The sequence below is a fragment of the Rhinatrema bivittatum genome, chromosome 4, assembly GCF_901001135.1.
Source record: "Rhinatrema bivittatum chromosome 4, aRhiBiv1.1, whole genome shotgun sequence".
NCBI classification, from domain to species: Eukaryota; Metazoa; Chordata; class Amphibia; order Gymnophiona; family Rhinatrematidae; genus Rhinatrema; species Rhinatrema bivittatum.
This window is the reverse complement of record NC_042618.1, coordinates 345,080,982-345,101,552: the sequence shown is the minus strand read 5'-3', so window position 1 is coordinate 345,101,552 and position 20,571 is coordinate 345,080,982. Positions and strand designations below refer to the sequence as shown.

Sequence of the window (20,571 nt, the reverse complement as noted above, 5' to 3'; positions counted from 1 at the left end):
AGTCAGAGGAACCACAGAAAGCAGCAACGAGAAAAAAAAAATGTCTTGCCGGCGGTCGGGTTAGGAAAATGAATGCTCTCTTCTGAGCGCCCATTTTCCTAACCCATAGCCATTTCTCCTGGGTAGCCATGGACGCGCTAGGGATGCACAATTTAATTCCTAACGTGTCCTTTTTAGCACGGTAGCTCATTTGCTTATTGCATCGAGCACCCAGGAGAGGTGATTGTGCATGCATTAAAAAAAAGTGTGTCCAGTTTGGATGCAAGTTTTTAGCATGTTGGTATTGTATCGGTCTGTTAATGACGTTCCTGTGTTCGCAAATGATTTCCAGTCTTAGGCAGCCAGGACCAGTCTTCCTCTCCCATGGCTTTTAGTTTCCTCGTCTTTTTGCAATAGTGTCTGCTCAGAGTGTCCACAAATGGACACAGAATGCGAGCAGCTCTTTTGCACATAGAAACTTGTGTTTGAAGCATGCAAGGGCATGTGTGAGTGTGCATGCATGTGCGAACTAGAAAGCGGATCCAGAAGCTAAAGCCTTAGGGATTTGGGCTGTGTCCTGGTCTACAGAGCATATTAAAACCAGTCCACCTGGATTAGGAAATCCTGAAAACCAAAACAAAACAACTCACCACAATCTCTCGCATGTTCAGGTCAGATATAATCTTCCGCATTAGCTCAGGAGGAACCGGAGAGCCTGCAATAACCCCTGAAAAATGTGAGGAGAAGAAAAGCTTAAGATTTCTTTCTAAGGTGAGGCAATACTGTTGTGGGAGTTTATGCAGCTGAAGAATATGCATTTCACTGCATGAGATCCCTCTTGCCAATTTCATACTGGTTTTCCTCTGTGCATAACTCCACTAAGGACCCCAAAATATCTGCGGGAGGTGGGGGTGATGGTAGGCAATATTATCCACTGTTAAATTAAATAGGGGAACCAACATTCTGAAGACCTTATTAAAAAACTCTTTGCCCCATTCTGTGCCTATGAAAAACAAGAGTTAACAAACAAGATGTAGGTGACATCTTTTTACTGGACTAACTCAATATATCTTTTGAGAGCTATGCACCCTATGGTAAAAGATCTTTTAAGCATGGACAAGCAAGTTTGCTTATCACAAACTGTTTTCCATAGCCAGCAGGATGAATTAGCCATGATCTGTGGGTGATGTCATACAGCAGCAGTGAACGAACTTGTCTCTCATAGTCAATAGAGCTTTGAGCTCTATTTAGCATGTACGGGAATTCTCACGCAGGTTGTGCTTCGAGAGCCTCCTCAGCCTAATATATAGTAAATATAGCTAGGTAAACTCTCCAGGGAGGGAGGCAGGCATCTCAGGGCTAGTTCACCCTGCTATCTATGGAAAACACCATTTAGGGTAAGCAAACTTGCTTTTTCTGTCAATTAACAGGCTGAATTAGCTATGAACTGTGGGGAGTCCCAAGCTGAGGGTTGCAGCAGAATGTTTACTGAGTAAGCAACCAGGAATCCAGCATGGAGAGTAGACTACTGTGAGAACAGGTTTTGCAACACTGCTTGTCTGAGGTTACTGTCAATCTCTGAGAGATTGTTCAGACAGCAATAGGACGTAAAGGTGTGAACTGAGGACCAAGTTACAGCTTTCCAAATGTATTCAAAGGGTACCACCCTAAGATGAGCAATAACAGAAGCCAGAGCTCTGAGCCAATGAGCTTTAACTGAGTCTATGATCTCCAATCCTGCTAAGGTATAGCAGTGCTGAACGCATTCTGCTCTCCAGTTGGACAATGTACATTGGGTGACTTTGACGCCAAGTCTGTTAGTGTCATATACAACAAATAGATGCAAAGCCTGCCGATGCAGTTGAGTTCTTTTCCTAAACTAGAGGAAGACTCCTTTATAATCTAAGGTCTGAAAGGCTCTTTCTCCAGCATGGTCTCAGAAAAAAGGTAGACTATAATGATGGATTGATTGATTGTTATGGAAAGTCAAGGCAACCTTTGGTTAAAATTTTGGATGAGTGGGAAGGACTACCTGATCATGCAAAAAATTGTATATTTGGCATATAATACATTTGAGCTTGCTGACTCTTGTAGCTGAGGTAACTGCGGAGAGGAATGCTACTGATGAGCAAGTACTGAGAGTTCAACATCCAAACCATTGGATTGAGTTATGGAAGGCCTGGATGTCAGAGTAACCTTTCATCCTGAGATAACAACATAGGGTCTGTCCCCAGATCTATGGGGCACTGCTGGAAAGTTGTATGAGATATGCAAATTATGTGTGCCTGGGCCACGCTAAAGCTATAAGAAGCAAATGAGTATGGTCTTGCAGCAACTGTTGCACTGTCCTGGCAATCAGCAGTAGTGGTGGAAAATCATCCAAGAGGCTCCCTGTTTGCTGACATAAAACATAGCCACCTGGTAAGCTGTGTGAATTAAGAGGCTTTTCCCTTGAAGAAGATATGTTAACCTTGACAGCGCCTTTAATTCGAGCAGAATGAACTGATAGTGACACTGCTCATGGGATCGGAATAATCCCTATATGAGTGAGCCCCCCCCCCCCCCTTCCTAGGAGGTGTCTATTACTAGTGAAACTTGATGAGGAAGAGTGCAAAGCGGTACCTCATCCTGAATTATGTGGGGATTTTACTTCCAGAGTTATTTTCGCCTTGGAAGCCTGGACTGCAGTGGATAAAGTTTGGGTTAGCTGATCCCATTAAGAGGAGAGATTCCAATGTAGATAACAGATATAAATGCAGGTTAATGGGACCACATGCAATTGCGGCCACCATATGTCTTGACAAAATGAGAATTGCTCCAGGTCAGTATTTGGTGTATGAGCGACATCATGGTGTACGCTCAATCTGCTGTCAGAAACACTCTCTTGCAGACATTCTAACCCTGCTTTAATGGATTTAATTCCCTGAGCAGGTACTAGATTAGATGTCAAAATTAACCAGAAAGTCCAAATTTTGTAGAAGACAGTACATCATTTGGAGAGAAAGCAACATTTATTCTCAAGAGCTCGTTATGATTAGTCAATTGTCCAGGTATGGGAAAGGACTTGAATCCCCTGGTGATGGAGGCATGCAGTTATCACTGTAAGGTATTAGGTCAGTGGTTCTCAACCTTTCTAATGCCGTGACCCTGCAATACAGTTCCTCATGTTGCGGTGACCCCAAACCAAAAAATAATTTTGGTGGCTACTTCAAAACTGTAATTTTGCTACAGTTATTATTCGGAATGTAAATACCTGATATGCATTATGTATTCTCATTGCTACAAATCAAACATAATTTAAACATAGTGATTAATCACAAAAACAATATTTAATTATATGTTGAGAAATATTTATTACTAATTCCAATAAATAACATTTCACCATGGCATAGCATGGGTTTAAATATAACAACAGTAATATAACAGTAAACAACAGTGCAATATTTTGCAACAGTATGCTGCCAAATTCAGTGAGATGGTTGTGGTTGCTTCTTGCTTACCAATTCAGAAATGATTACACACAAAGCACCTTACACTTACACAGTATTGTGTGTATAGTGTGTGTACTGTTTTTACATTATTAACCTTTTTTACACCAGCAGGCTGTCTCGCAGGCTCTCTTGGCTCTCCGCCTCTTGCCTCTCCGCCTCCTAGGCTTCTGTCCTCTGGCGCTTGCTGCGTCCACCCACTGATGACATCAGCAAGCGCCGGACACATGTAATGCGCTGCTATGGACTGTGGAGCGTTCTCCCCGCTTCCCCCGCCCCTTAGGCCCCGGACGGATGATGCAATCACATCTGCGCATGTGCGCAGGCATTCAGTTTGGAACGCGCATCCATAACGGCGTGCGTTCCAGCTGAATAGCGCTGCTGCAGATGGTAGCGTGACTTCTCAGCGGCTAAAGCCATCAGAAATATGTATTTTCCGATGGCTTTAGGCGACCACTGTGTTTTGTTCGTTCGACCCCTGCCAGGGTCGCGACCCACAGGTTGAGAACCGCTGTATTAGGTAAAGACTCTCAGAGCTGCTAATAAGGCAACACTAAGATGTTATTAAATGATCATCATACTAGGCTTCATCGAGAGTGAATAACCACTTTGCAGCTCAACCTTATAAATAATCATAGGTTATTATGATGTGCTCGCATAGTCCATAAACTTGAAAAAAATGTTGATAATTTTTTATGCAAATAAAATCAGCAATTAATATATATATCCACAATCTTCTCAAAGTGGTTATTCACTCTCTATGAAGCCTAGTATGATGGTCATTTAATAACATCTTAGTGTTATTTAACAACATCTCAGCATCCTAATTTATTTTGATAAAATTTGAGGTTAGTGGGTAAAAACCCCATCCATGCTGGCATGCAGAGACTGGTTCTATTGTTTATTGGTGAGGAAGTGATTTACTTCTCGGCGAAATGACATCAAGTGAGACAGATGTCAATCAAGATACGAGCAGTGACGAGGAGATGGTAGCCGGGAGAAACACAAACGGCATTCAGATTCTACGATTCGGAGGACATAGAGGTCCTTGGCTATTTGACACCACGCCTCCAAGAAGATTTGGATGCTGTCCCACTCTGAAGCAGAGTGCAGATGGATGAAAAACCGGGCTCAGGTATGTGCTGGACCTGTTGTATAGCGTTAGGCTCATGACACTCACGCTGCCAGGGTGACCCGGAGGTGGTTGCTAACATTTTGAGTTGGAAGAACAGCAGGTGGTACTGCTAAAAAGGATGAAATTGACTCCTATGAAAGTATGACTATTGGTAAGTGTTAAAGGTGATTGGGGACCCTCGATAGGGTTGGTCTGTTACATTCCATTTCTTAATTTGTCAGAGACTAGGTATGTCCGGTGACTTCTTGTGGACATCATCTTGGATGCTATTCGCTGTGAGTTACGTATACGCTGAAGCTGATGTGTGAAAAAGAGTTGAAACGTTTATAGATAGAATGGAGAAGATGATGAATACACTCTTCTGCCTTCAAAAATGGGTTGTGGGCAATAAGACCCTTCTTACGCAGATTGCAGAAAAATCTTCAGATTTTTACTATAGTCATGAGGATATTGTGCCATCCAGAACTGATGTGTAGAAATACAGGCAGTGAGCATAGAGCTTTGGAAAATTTCCTTGCTAAGAATGACAAGCAGCCTTATTCGGGGTGGACACATTTGGATCACTCAGAGATTTTGGACCCTGCACTGGAGATTGAGGTTTGTAGCTATAGAATGTCAGAGATAGGTGTTTCCACTTTTTCATCTGGAAACACTTTAGAATGTTGTAGATGGGGAGAGCCAATGGCTCTGATGGGGTGTCCAGTATCTGGTGGGATCCAAAGCAGGGGATGTTCGATGCTACTAGGTGAAATTTCAAAGGAGTCACACATGTAAACGCAACACATGAATCATAGCAATTTTCAAAAGCCATATACCTGCTTTAAGGGCATTTAATGCAATCAAAACATATGGATAATTCAATAGCATACCTTGTGGTAATTCTTAAAAAGTCACTTAATGCAAGTAAAGTGTATTTACACATGCAGAACTCAATTCTAAGCATGTAAATGTGCGTGAAAAATCAGGTGAATATGCGATTTCAGGCATATCCAGAAATAATAAGATGATCTGTAGAACCTTCTCCTGAAAGTGAGGGTGTACTAACCCAGGACTTTATTGATGATGAAGGAGAACTGGTGAGCAATGCGGGTGCCTCACAGGGGAAAAGCCCTAGTCAACCACCTCTAAACAGCTTGACTCCACTGCCATTGAGTGAGACGATCAAAAGCCAATATCAAGAGTTCTGAGGTCGTGTTCACCTTGATGGGTAACAATGGGACTTCAGTCTGCAGGTTTGCTGCATAAATGCTGAAGAGGAGCATTGGATTATTCTTTCTGCCTCTTTAAATGATGTGGCAAGGACATTTCTCACTAGACCTGCAGAATGTTGGAGCATCTGAAGCATTCTCTGCCTGGCATAGGTGGTGGATCACCCTCTCTAAGGACAAGAATAGGTTCCTGTACTTCAATAGGTGGTTTCAGGTTTTGTTCTTTTTAAGGAATGCAACAGTAGGAAGCAAACTGGAGTTGGAGTCTCTAATCAGAAACCCTCTTCTATCAACTTACAAAGAATTGAGGGCTGTGATAATTGAAAGGTGTAGATAAGATAAGCCCTTCTGCAGCTGGTCCACTTACAGCTGCTCCCAGTGCTTTGGTGCATCGAGAGTCTCCACGTTTCCTGTGCCAAATCGATGCTTCCTGTGCACCGTGCATCATGCAGTGCATTGTATCGCATTGAGCGCAATTATCTGTGCACCGTGGATGTCCATTGGTGCGCTGTGTGCATCCTTCAATGTGCTGTGCATAGAGTTTGTACATTGGTGTGCCATGTGCATCCATCAATGCACCATGCATCTCCATTGGTGCGCTATGCACGCAGAGACACCTTGCACTGACAGTGCTGATGCTGACTTACATTTCTTTAATGCAGGATCTGGCTCAGTGCAGGGTCATTGTAAGCACTCAACCCCATAGCTTCAATTCAGGGTAATGGGTAAGTTCTTGAGGAGCTCGTGTTCAACTCATATCCTTGTGAGACAGACAATGATGCACTGCGGGAATGGGATCTACTGCAGTTCCTGAGAGACTTGTGCAGTTCCTCTATGTGAGGCGCCCTGATGTTTAGAACATGGGAAACTTGTTCATAAGCACATTCGGAGCGAGAAGGAATAAGAATCCGTGAGGGACTTCACTTTACCAAGGATGCAGTTCTTCATCCATTTTGAAGAGGCAAAAGTCATTTGGTTTTTTAGAAAAGTTTTTATAGCACTGAAAAGTGCTGTTATGGGTGCTGTAGTGAAGCAAGGAAATTAAAAGTTACGAAAACTGAAGAAAATAATGAAAAATAAATAGAAATTTTAAAGAATTCTGATCTGGAAAGACTGAGCACATATCTGTGCTGTGCTTGGACAAAAGCAGACTGAGGAGGCTCTTGAAGCAACGTATGTATGGGAACTCCTGCACACGCACAGAAGAGCTCAAAGCTCTACTAGCTATGAGAAATGAGTCTATTCAGTGCCAACAGATTATGTCGCCTACTGATCATGACTAATTCAGCTTGCTTATCAACAGAAAACCTTTGTTTCTAATCTTACTCTTTAAATAGCATCTTATATAGCACCAAATAAAGGCCTGGATTTATCAAAATGCGATAAGTATCGCATGCGATAGCAAAAGGGGCATGGTTTATGCTAATATACAGTTTATCACAATTTGCCTATGTGAAGAGCTAAGTTAACACAAATTGTGATAACCTTTTCAGACTTTGTGATAAGTGCCAGACCTGATGTATTTCCTGCATTCAACTACTGGAGGATATGAGAGAGAGAGAGAGAGAGAGAGAGAGAGAGAGAGAGAGAGAGAGAGAGAGAGAGAGAACCTAGCCATTGTATCCTCTCCCTAGACAGGTATTTGTATCCCTATGGTAGGCCCACCTAGTAACTCAAGGTGAGGGTTAGGAATTGGTGTAGGGGGTTAGGGGCCACTTTGACATTCAATGTGAGACGTACGAATAGAACAGTGGTCTCTTCTGAAGATCTGAGGACCGACGGAGAGAGGAAACGCACTCCAAGATGAGATTTGTGCAATGTTCTCTCAACCTAGCTTGATGGACTCTCTACCTGGGTAACATCAAGCTAGGTGGAGAGAACATTCGCCAAATCTCATCTTGGAGTGAGTTTCCTCTCTACGTCGGTCCTCAGATCTTCACAAGAGACCACTGTTCTGTTCGTACATCTCACATTGAATGTCAAAGTGGCCTCTAACCCCCTACACCAATACCTAACCCTCACCTCGAGTTACTAGGTGGGCATACCATAGGGATACAAATACCTATCTAGGGAGAGGATACTATAGTTAGTCTGTCAGTCTCTCTCTCTCTCTCTCTCTCTCTCTCTCTCTCTCTCTCTCTCTCAAAGAGGCCTTTCAGGAGACATTGCAACATGTAATAAAACATTACTGCCCAGTAACACAAGCTATCACACAGCTTAACACTATTCATAGCATTTCACACACTGGCATGCCCACTCCTCCTCTTTTTCAAATTTGCATCGCACCATACGATATGGTGCTATCGCATGCGTTAAAGACATTTTCGCATGCGGTAAGGGCCTATCGCATGCATTAATGAGGCTTTTCGCATGCGATAAGCCCTTAACGCATGCGAAAACGCCTTAGCGCATTTTGATAAATGACCCCCTTAGGATCTTAAGGGTAGGTTCCTCTCCTTCTAATTAAGGTGATATCATGTACAAACATTCATTAAGTGAGTTCCAGCACTCTGTCACATTCCCCAGGTCAGGACAAGGACCCTTCAGAAGAGTTGGTATTCAGTTATATGCACACAGGGAAAGGCAGGACAATATGGTGCAGAGGCCATGCCTAGGCCATAAGGATCTTTGCTGTCAGAAGACCAGGCCTTCCCTGTTATTAGAAGTAAAGTTATAAAACAAAATATGTGACTAGCTGCAAGGAGAGGAGCATTGATTGGGGTGAGGCAGAGAAAACTACAAAGGGGTTGAGGCACATTACTAAATTTGTGGATGCAGAATGTCTATTAGGATATCATAATGTTATATTAAGCAAAGTTGCTTGTTGAATTATATAAATGACATACCAATACACGTATCTGACAAAAAATAAAAAGACCAGACCAGACACTGAAAAGAGCATCTGCAAACCGCAAAAAGTAAGCATAGCAAAGGCCAAATCTCCCAAGGATGGGCGAGCTCACCACAGAAATGAGGAGATGCTCTAGAGGTGGGTCTGAGCAGGGGCTGAGAAAGATCAATACCTACCACTAAAAAAAACTAAATCAGATAGAACTACGTAGGGAAAACACACCCTCCGTAACTGCTTTGGAATCACTCTGGCTCTTGAACCGCACACACATACAGGATCATCTAGGAGCAGCAGTAAATACAGTCATGCCACGATGACACTACAAACTATGGGCCGGATTTTAAAAGCTCTACGTGCATAAATCGTCTTACGCGCGCCAGGCCTATTTTCAAAAGGCCCGGCGACGCGCATAAAGCCCCGGAAGGCGTGTAAATGCCGGAACTTTACTAAAGGGGCGGCTCTTGACTGAGAGACATACATTTGATAGAGAAATTTAAATTGTGTTTCCCTAAGTAACACGTTCTCTGTGCTTAGATTGATTTTAAGAAAACATTTCTTTACATCCATCATATTCAATTCAAACTCCTGAGAGTGGTTCCATTTTTCTACACATTTTATAAATACGTCATCCTTCTTAACATTTCGTGCTGCTTTGTTAAAAGCTGCACATGTATCACTTAACTGTTCTTTCCTTTGTCAAGTAAAATATCCTCTAGGCACTCCATTTTCCCAAACCCTGTGTACTTTCTCGCTATTTCCAAGACACAATGACATAGCTGAAGATAATGCATAAAAATCTCTATGCGGCAAAAAAATAAACAGTGTTGTAATTCCTGGAAGCTGCAGACCTGCTTTTCCATCTTTCATAAGAACCTGAAGTATACTGCATAACCCTTTCCCTGTCTATTCCAGACAGAAATTTCCCCAATATTTCTTTATTAGAAGTACTGCACAGACAACAGAACCATAAATACAGAGCTGTCCTAAGAAACTACACTGGGCTGAACAGCACTCCTACCCAATTTTTCAATACTCATCCCACCCTCCCTGACGCTGCATGACCATAACCTCTGTATCTGGAAAATAAGCCCACACAATACCACACAAGGTCATTGTTTGGTTTCCAGGGAAATCAATTTGTGAAAGGTTCTCGGCAAAGATTTGTACAACCTATACCAAATGTCTTTAAGGAAAACTTTTTATCCTGGAAGAAAAACGATGAAACATAGAACCATATTCCATATGGAAGATATCCGAGAAGAGAGTTCTCCATATATCCTGAGTGGGGAGCTGGGGTTTTAACCAATTAAGCAAGAGACATTTTTTAGCAATCAAGCAAGCCTTGGAGAAAAATAAAACATTATCATTATTTAAGCATTCGTCTCCAGCGTCATTATTTAGAACACAGAGGGGTAAATTTTAAAAGCTACGCGCGGGTGTCCATGTGAATGCAGGTGCACGCATGTTATAAAATCGGAGATTGGCGCGCGCAAGGGGGTGCATACTAATGCATCTTGCGTGCCGATGCCCGCGGCCTTCATCTGTTCCCTCCCCCTACTCTATCCTTCCTACCCCTTCCCCTAACCTTCCCACCCCCTAGCCCTATTCTAAACCCCCCCCCCCCGACCTTTATTGTACCTTTTGCGCCTGCTTCCGGGCAGGTGCAAGTTGCATGCGCCGGCAGCCTGCCAGCACGTGATCCTCCGACACGGCAGCAAATGGCCACTGTGCCGCAGGCCTCTGGCCCCGCCCCCATCCCTGGACTGCCCCGCCATGCCCCTTTTTCAAAGCCCCGGGACGGGCTTCATGCACATCACTGGACCTTTATAAAATAGGCCCGGCGTGTAGGGCTTTGAAAATCTGCCCCAGAATGAACAGGACCACTGAATATTTATATTCAAATATACTGAAATCTGTCACGCACTGCTTCCCAAAAGGCTTGAACCTGAGAACATGACCAAAGACAATGTACAAGAGAAGCATGCGGTTCTCCCCATTTTATACAAGCACTGGAGGTTATAAGGCCCATCTTGTAGGCACGAGTAGGAGAGCACACAACTCTATGAAAAACCTTCATCTGCATTTCCCTCAAGTTCACATTACTGGTAATCTTACAGATTGAGAGGTAGCATTCACACAGAATTTGCACATCCAACTCCTCCACAATATCCATTTGGTAACCAGGTTCTCTAATACTGTATATGTAGTGATACTTTGGTAGAAAATTATCAGGTGGGAGAGAGAACCCTGGTTAATCTCAAATATTTTTTGTAGAAGAGTAAATTGGAGGTTTTCAATGGCACCCTCAACCGCCTTCGTGAGTTGCTGATAAAGAGCCCTAAGCTGTGCATAGAGCAAAAAATAAGTCAGTGGAATACCCAATAATTCCTGGGCTTAGGCAAATGTAAGAAGTTTACCCGAAACAGGGTCTAAAAAGTCTTTCAATAACCAATGCGCTGATACTGAAAAAGTAAGACTGGAAGGTATCCCATGTAATGGGAATTTCGGGTTGCTCCATAAGGGGTATTGAGAGGAAACATGCGTGAGCAAATGTAAAAGCTTATGCAATTGGCCACAGGTCCTGAGCATGATAGTAACTAACCCAGATCTTAGATGGTCTCTAACAAATCCCGCTTAGAAGAGTGAAGGACAAATTTGGGGTCCAAAGGGATACAGAGGGCGCTTATCAAATTCGCATCCATATATTCAGAGGTGGTATGTATTCAATCCCTTAAGTAACATAAATTGGCAGCCCAAGAATATAATTTGAAATCAGGAAGATTTAAACCTCCTTGTGCTTTTGGGGCCATCAGAGTATGCCAACCGAGCTCTTTTCCCTTGCCATAAGAATGAACCTATCATTTTCTTTAAACCTTGTTGCTCCCTCATTCACAAAATCCCCAGAAGCATTTGCAATAGATATAGCATTTTCGTGGCTATAATCATTTTTATCACCACCACCCTGCCCTGTAGTGACAAGGTAAGAGAGTGCCAGCCAATCAACTTTTGCTTCAGCTTTTCTATTAGCGGGGGGGGGGGGGGGGGGGGGGGGGTGGGGATATTGATACATTACCATCTGCCGGGGTCTTTCTGAATATAAATCCCCAAATATTTAATAATGCCTTCCACCCATTTAACTGGAAAGCCTACCCAAGCCTGTTTTAGTGTTCCAGTAAGATCTAAGGCTTCAGTTTTATCTAAATTTAGCTTGAATCCCGATATCACTTGATAAGCAGCGAAGATTTGCAGCGCTGCTGGAAACGTTTTCCTTGCATGTGAGAGTAACAACAGGATTTCATCTGCAAAAAGAAGCGTTTTATATTATATTGAGCCCACTTCAATCTCCGTGACATCAGGACCAGATCTTATTACAGTAACCAGGGGTTTTACCGTTAGAACAAACAATAGAGTTGATAGAGGACACCCCTGTCGGGTGCCTCCGCAGAGAGGAAAAACATCTAATAGTAGACCATTAACCAAAACCCGGGCAGCAGTGTTGGATAAAGTAAGGTAATATAAAGTAAGGTAATATAAAGTAAGGTAATATATTGGTATATCTTGCCCTTGAATCCATATTTTTGTAGAACCATCCATAAGAAAGGCCAGGCCACCCTGTCAAAGGCCTTTTCCGCATCACAGCTCATCAAAAGTGGGTCTTTGATTGCGCCTTGTTTACACCTTTCCAAAGTTGCCAGAACCTTATGTATATTAAGAGTGGATCGTCTACCTTGGACAAATCCCACTTGGTCACTAGAAATAGTCAAAAGCATTAAATCCTTAAAATGATTCGCTAGGACTTTTGCATACATTTTTATGTCCAAATTTAGAAGGGAAATGGGTCGACATGAGGAGGGAAGCAGGGGGGTCTCTACCTGGTTTAGGCAATACCATGATATTGGCCGCCCTCACCTTGGAAGGCATAGATCCTTGTGCACACATAGCCTCATAAACCAAACTTAAAGTATCTGGAATATCCTGTGACAGAGATTTATAAAAGAGAGCATCAAACCCATCCGGGCCAGGTGCCTTCAATGAAGGCAATGATTTGATGGCCTCAAGGTTTTCTACTGGGGATAGGTCCTAGTTTAGCAAGTATATCTTCTGATAAACTACAAGTGTGTATATGGTCAAGAAACTTAGTTATTAAATCTGGGTCCGAATTTTCTGCAGCATATAAATCTTGATAATATTTAGAGAATATCTTTGTGATATCGGAAGAAGTAGTTTTTACCATTCCATGTTCATCTTTTAGCACAGATAAATTTGGGATCCTGACTTTTCAGTAACCGAGCTAACATATACTCTGCCTTATTACTGAACTGAAATAAGGCAGTAAACTTCTTACATTTGCCTAAGAACAGCCTTTGCTGCTTCCCAGAACAGTAACGGCTGGTATATGAGCTGCCCATTAAACTCACAGTATTCCTTCCACTTAGTTTGCAAAAAGGCTGGAAAGTCAGGATCTGAGTATAGACTAAGAGGCATTCTCCACTGTTTACCAATTTGTGATTCTCCCATAGACAGGGATGTCAATACCGGGCATTGATCTGAAATGAGTAAATCCTCTATGGAGGCCGTTGAGAAATGAGAGAATAATTCCTCCGATATCAATAGGTAATCTATTCTAGATCTAGTTGGGTGAGCTTGGGCCAAATGTGTAAATTCTCATTCCCCGGGATGCAGTACCCTCCAAATGTCCAATAGTTGGAGATGTTTACATAAAAAGCAGGGGCCTTTATTATCACTTAAGGGATGAAATCCCCCCCCCCCCCCCGGGGTGGTTGTCTATCTAAAGCAGAGTCAATAATACAATTTAAATCACCTCCCATAATAATAGGATAGTCTCTGAACTGTGATATTAACGAGAGCAACTTTTAAAAAAATCCATGGTCATAAGTATTGGGAGCGTACACTGAAAGCAAAATTACTTTGAGGCCCATTAATTCTCCAGAGATTATCAAATACCTCCCACCGTGGCTGCTCTCACCTCTGCGATCTGTTCTGAAATTTGGTGGAGCCAGTCTTCTAGGGCCGCTATAACAGCCTGTGATATTTTGTCTTCCAGGGATACCTCTCCTGTGGCGTCGGGCATCTCAGACGATGCGGCAGCCATCTTGGGGTCCAGCTGCTTGATTTTCTCCCCATTTTATTTTACTGTTTTTGAGGCCATTATTTCACTTTTGTCATTTGTGCAATGTAGGCAGCAGAGGGAGAGTCGGGTAGTAAGTGCAAGCCTTCAGGAAAGCGCCTAACAAAGGTAAAATCTAATCAAATGTAAAGAAGGTGGCTGGAGCTCGGTGTTCCTGCGTCTCACCGAGCCCACCACATCACGTGACTCCCTAAGGGCGATATGTTTAATGGTTTCTTAAGAATCTTTCCGTCCTGAATCTAACAACAAGTGCCCTCTGGGGTTTAATGGTTCTTCCCTTTCTTCCACTTGCAGCAACGCATTCCAAGAAAAGGGGTATGCCCAAGATGACAGAAAAGTAAGGGGAGTAAACTTACTGGTTTCAAATTTAAAAAATCCTTCAAATATCGGAGCATGCAAGCCAAATTATATAGTTGCATATTGGGCCAATTTAATCACCCTTGTTGAATAGGACATACTAAAGTTGCTAGAGGTAATCTTGTCTTTTTGCCATTCCATATAAAATTCCTTAAACAACTGTTGATACTTCTGACATCTTTTTTTGGAGAGCCAGATCCGGAGCATCTGTAATACATATAACCATCTGGATACTACCATCATCTTCACTAGCTGGATACGCTCCATTAGAGAGAGGGGTAAAGGTTTCCACACCCTTAAATTTTCTCCCATTTTTTTCAGCAATAATTTCACATTTGCTTCATAAATATCTCCTCTCTCTGCTGGTATTCTAATACCTAAATACTTTAAATCTGTTGTCACCCATTTTAAAAGGAAAAGATGTCCCACCTCCAACATCTAACATTTCTAATTTATCTTGGTTGATTTTGAGACCTGCAAACTCTCCAAAGCATTTGTGTATATGGAAAATTGTATCGAGTGACATCTTAGGATTTGTCAGAAAGACCAGAATGTCATCTGCAAAAGCTGCAATTTTGAACATTTGATCTCCCAACTGAAATCCCAGAATAGAGGCATCCATGTTTTTTGATTTTGTTTAAAGGTTCTATAGACAATATGTACAATAAAGGAGATAAAGGGCATTCCTGCCATACTCTCCTGCCAATGTAGACATCTGAAGATTTACATCCATTTGCTACCATGTTAGATGAGGGTGCACTGTAGAGAAGTGTGATGTACTTCAATATATCCTTTTCAAATCCAAATCTTCGTAAGGCCGAAAACATATATGGCCAGGAGACCCTGTCAAAGGCCTTCTCTGCATCAAATCAAATGGTCATGGCAGGTAGGTTCTTTTCTCTACAAACTTTAATAGCCAGTGTCAATTTTATGAAATGGGGCCCAGCCACTCTATCCTTAACAAAGCCTACAAGGCTACCTGAAATAACAGTGGGGATAATATTGCCCAATCTATCCCTGAGGACCTTAGATAATATTTTCAAGTCGCAGTTTAATAGGGAAATTGATTTAAAAGAGGCTGGATGTAAAGGGTCCTTTCCTGCTTTAGCTAATACAGTGATATAAACTTTGATAAAATCCCGTTGGAAAGGAGCCCCTTTGCAAGCCATACTCAAAAAACATCTTCTGAACCTTTGTTATCTGAGGGCCCAGGATCTGGGCCGGGGGCTATGTGTGATTTCCCCGTCTTAATTACTTGTCTTCAATGGATCTATTTATGTATTCCAGCTGTTCTGGACTTAATTTTGGTAAAATTAAAATCCCTAAAAAAGGACTCTTCCTCTATTTCTCCCCCTTTCCTGTTCTCTGAGTAGAAGGATTCATAAAAATATTTAAATATTTCAGAGATTTCCTCACTCCCACCATATCGCCTTACTTTGATCTCATATTTTCAATATATGTTTTCCCCTTCCAGGATTTGACTGCACTAGCTAATAACTTTCCAGATTTGTAACTGAAATGAAAAAAAATTATGCTCTGCATGTTGCAGCATTTTGTGTGCCCTCACATGAAGAAGGAGTTTAGGCTCTCAAGCACAGTTGTATATTCTGACAGTCTTTTTACTAAGCTGCTTAATTAATTTCCGTTTGAGATACCTTACCTCTTCTTATTGTAATATATTTTTGTTCATGGACTTGTTCTTCCATGTCACCTCTAAGAACTGTTTTGCTGGCTTCCCAATATAATGTTGGAAAACCTTCATGTTGACTGTTATTAAGTTCATAATTCTCCCATTTTTTCTGTAAAAATCTTGAAATTCTATATCATCTGCTAAATAACTAGGAAACCTCTACATGTATTCTTCCTTCCCATCAGTAGTGATACTGAAATCCATCCATATCAAAGAATGATCAGATATCATGGAGGGATCAATTTTAGCAGACACCACCTTTGAAAAATGGGTTTGAGATAACAATCATTCTGTGGCTAAAGCCTGAGTGGCCTGTCCCTTAAATGCAGTCTTCCTGTTCAGGGCCGTCACTGGCACGACCTTTGCAGTAGCAGCGTATTTCTTTCTTATCTTCTCTCTGTCCTTTTCCCTTTCCTCTTTTCTTCTTTCTTTTCCCCCTGTTTTGCGTTAGGAAATTAAGTCCAAATCGCCCTCTTTAATTCCTTCCTATAGGTTAAGATCAATTACAATCTTACAAAAGATCATCTCAGGTATGACCTATATGCAGTCCTTTGTGCTAAACTTAGAGCGAGAGAGTTCCTTTCTCCCCGCTCCCTCTTAGGTTGAAATTGGAGCTCACTGTTTCTTGTACTTGTATGTCCAGTCAAGCACAGACCGTCACTAGCCCATATAAACATAATTCAAGTTATGGTCATGACTGTCTCCATGCTCCTGGTCTCACTAGTCAGATTTAAAAGCTCCGCACTCTTTCGGCCTCATCAAACAATTGAATTTGCCTTCATGCCATATTCTGAACCACGTAGGATACTGTAATGCAAATTTAATTTGTCATTGCTCAAGGGTTGCACACAAAGGATTGAATTCCCATCTTTTCGTTGACACACTAAGGGAGTAATCTTGAAACAGCCTTATGAAGGTATCCTGATATTTTAACTCTTTCACTTTGCCATATTTCTGAAGCACTGCTTGCTTGTGGGCAAAGTTCAATACTTTAGCCAGTGTTATACATGGCCTGGCTTCTCCTTCCCGTTTACTTCGCAGATGGTGCGCTCTCTCAATTTTTATAGCCCTGCATAGCGCTGGCATATTTAAGGCCTCCGTGAATCACTTCTCTAGAACACTCGCCAGGTTAGCTTCAGCAGTCTCCTCTGGTAAGCCAACTATTCTTATATTGTTTCTGCGGGAGTGGTTTTCAGAATCATCCAGCTTTCCTTCCTGTTTCTTAAGCTGTTTCTCTAACTTAACAAGGCTGTTTTCATGCCCTAGCGTTTCATCTTCTACACTAGCAACCCTCCCCTCCATGTGATTTATTCGTGAGCCAAACTCTGTAATGGCTGACTTTAAGTTCGCTATCTGTTCAGAGATGAAGGATAACTCATCATTTAAAGCAGACACGACTGCCTTTATTACCTCAGCATTCATTTCTTTAGGGAGGCCTGACCCCGATGCATTTCCCGTTGCGACGGCCATCTTCCCTTCTCCCACACCCAATTTGTCTTTATCCTTGTTTTGCCTCCTTAATGGGCACAATTCCAGGCAATTTTTGCATAAGCTTCTCTATTGATATACATATTCACACCTAGGTTTGAGTTTTCAGCATTTCTGGACACTTTTAAGATTAGATTGCAGGCGATTAGGAGGGGTGGCACCTGGAGCTCTGAGACGCAAGTCCTCCCAGGCTCACCACATCACGTGACCCCCCCCCCCCCCCTATTTTTTATTAATATCACATCTGTAACAAACACAAAAATTCTTTTTGAAATTCAGTTTATGGTCCATAGTAAAATCACTGGACACCTAGGGGACAATATTCAGCTGCTATACGACTGCGCAAGTTAGCCAGATAAACGTTTCTGGCTAATTTGGTCAAGATATTCAGCACTGTGACCTTGCTGATGAATATACTCTGCTGTCTTATAGTTAGCTGGATAAATTTATCTGGCTAACTTTAGGACAGACAATCTGCAGTCCTACACCTATCCAGCTAACTAATCGGGTGATTCATCAAGCCATGTTAAGGCTCTAGCACGCATTATATTGTGTATATCGCGGCGGTATCGCACAAAATATGCAATATTTGCATCTCCCTGCCCAGATACCCTCCCCTATTACAATGACTTTCTTTACATACGATTTGCATGTATGAATAATGCAAATGCATGCAAAGAAGGTCATTACTAGTCAATTTTATGAAAATATTTTATCATGGCCAACCAAGAAATGGTCAGCCACGATAAAATATCTACACCTATTTGAAATGTGTTAGATGTGCGGCGGGGGGCCCGGGACTCTAACGCAGGTCCCAAGGTTCTCGCTGCACATATAAAGCGGCAGACTTTTTTTTTTTTAAAGTTGCAACTAAATAGGGAGGTTGAGCAGGGATCAGAGCTGACCGGGACCACCAGTCGAGGCAGCCCTGACACCCTCAAGATATTTAAAAGTTAAAAAAAGAAAAGCACATGGAGATGGCCTCAGCTCTCCCCCCCCCCCCCCAATTCCCCAAAGCACTCAATAAAATGTGGCTCCAGATCCCAATACCACTATCCTCCCCCCTCCGAAGTACCAAAATTAAACCCCCCGAAATAACACAATCAATCCCCCCACTCCCCCAGCGTAACGGATCTCAACCCCCACTCCTGGCCCCTCTGAAGTCACACAATCAATCCCCCGTCTCCCCCCCCCCCCCAAAGTAACACACCTCAACCCGCTCATCCCCCACCCCCCAAAGTCACATAATTCAAACCCCTCGCCCCTCCAAAAAAAGAAGTGCAAAGACCCTGCACCTCCTCTCCACAGCCTCCTCCCACCCCTGACCCCCCTCCAGAACTCCTTCGTACCTTAAATTGGATCCCGCATCAGGGCTGGTGCCATTTTATAAAATGGTGCCGACTTGAACTTGCCCCAGCCATGTGAGTGGGTAAGGTCCGGGGACTGGATTCTGCCTGGGTCTGATCCCCAGACCTTAACCCAGTCACGTAGCTGGGGCAAAGTCAGATCGGCACCATTTTGGAAAATGACTGTGAGAGTGCACCTGGTCCTGACGTGGGACCCAGTTCACGTTACGGGGGGTTCTGGAGGGGTCGGGGGTGGGGGGTGCTGCACTTGTTTGGGGAGGGGTTGAATTGCGTGGCTTCAGGGGGGCCGGGGGGTTGATGTGTGCTACTTCAGAGATGTTTGGAGAGTTTTAATGTTGGTACTTTGGGGGTGGGGGGGGGGGGGTAGTGGTATCGGGGCCTGGGGGCCACATTTTATTCTGATTTTGGGGAAGGGGGCTGGGGCTTTTGCTGTGCGGTTCTTTTTTAAACATTTTCACATTTTGGGGGAGTCGGGGCTGCTTTGACCAGCGGCCCCGAGTTGAGACAGGGGTCAGCACTGACCCCCGCTCAACCTCTCTGACTGCTGCATCTTTTTTTTGGGGGGGGGGGCCCAGCGGCCCTTTAAGGCAATGGCATACCTGGGAGGTTGGAACCACCATCGCATTAAGGGGCTGCTCACCACGTTCTTTTGCGCCTCGGTGTTTGGCCACTACAGCCACGATGCGTTTTCAGGGGAGGGGCCCCACTATCGCGTGCGACCCCCCCCCCCCCTCCTGCTAGAAAGCATCGTGGCTTAGAGCATCTAGGGATAAGCCAGATAATGCTGAATATCAATGTTTATCTGGCTAAGTTAAACAGACAAGTGGCTTCACCATGGAATACTCCCATCCTGCTCTTCACTTAGCCAGCTAACGTTTTAGCCAGATAAAAAGTTAGTCGGCTAAGTGGCAGTCGCTGAGAACACCCAGATATTCAAACAGTACCACTTAACTGGCTATGTCCTAATTTAAGTGGCTAAGAGGCGGTGAATATCAGGCCCCTAGAGTACACACCACACTGAAATGTCATGGAAAGAAGTTGTCCTATGAAGTCTCTGCTCTTCCCATAATAGAAGAAGTTATTATAGTATTAAAACAAAATGCAAATAAAAATCTACCTAGATCGGGTTCATGAACAAACCAGCAAATTAACTTTTCTTTTCTAATTCCCAGCTTGAATGGTGTCCGACAGAAAGCTTTGCACTGTAAAAGAGTCATCACTGCAAAAAACAAGCAAACAAACAAAAAACCTTCCACACAAAACTCCTCCTGGAATTAATGCAATCCCCAGATACACATCAACTTTGCCATAGAGTTTTGGACATAAGGAAGGGGAAGGAGAGGGAGTTTGAGAAAAAGGAATTAAGTGGAATTAAAAATACCTGAAGAGATAAGACTCCTAGATTCAGTTAGATCAATACAAGGATGAGAAGGATGCTTAGAAGTTACTTGATAAACGAGAGAAAACTTTAAAAAAAATGCAATTGCTTAAACAGCAGCAAGTATCATCAAAAAGGTAGGATTCTCATTTTGGAGAAGGAAATCCAGATCCAACTGTTCAATGATTCATCACTGCTACAGGCGAATATGTGGGTATTATCTCAAAAGCATTCAATGGAGAGTCAATTTATAAATCACACGCCTGCTAAGATGGCAACTCGTGGCAAATTAGCTTAGGGAATTTTATGAAACCCAATTCCACAGGAGCTTAGCAACCTGTACTATCAGCTGAGACCTTGGCTTCTTCCTGGCTGCCTGAGGACACACATTGCCACAGAAGAAGCCTTCGCAATCCCCAAAGCTGTGAGCGCAGCAAAGGATAAATAGAAAAAATATGTCAAACACCATACAGCAACACGT

General features: G+C 42.9%; 1 protein-coding gene across 1 annotated transcript in view; it reads right to left on the bottom strand.

Annotated features, from left to right (window-relative positions):
- LOC115090938 (acyl-CoA synthetase family member 2, mitochondrial-like) overlaps positions 1-20,571 on the bottom strand; it is a 115,790-nt gene that overhangs the window by 50,543 nt on the left and 44,676 nt on the right. Inside the window, exon 10 of the mRNA XM_029600629.1 lies at positions 630-706. Within this exon, the coding sequence (XP_029456489.1) occupies positions 630-706 (77 nt within the window). The remainder of the gene's footprint in view (positions 1-629; positions 707-20,571) is intronic.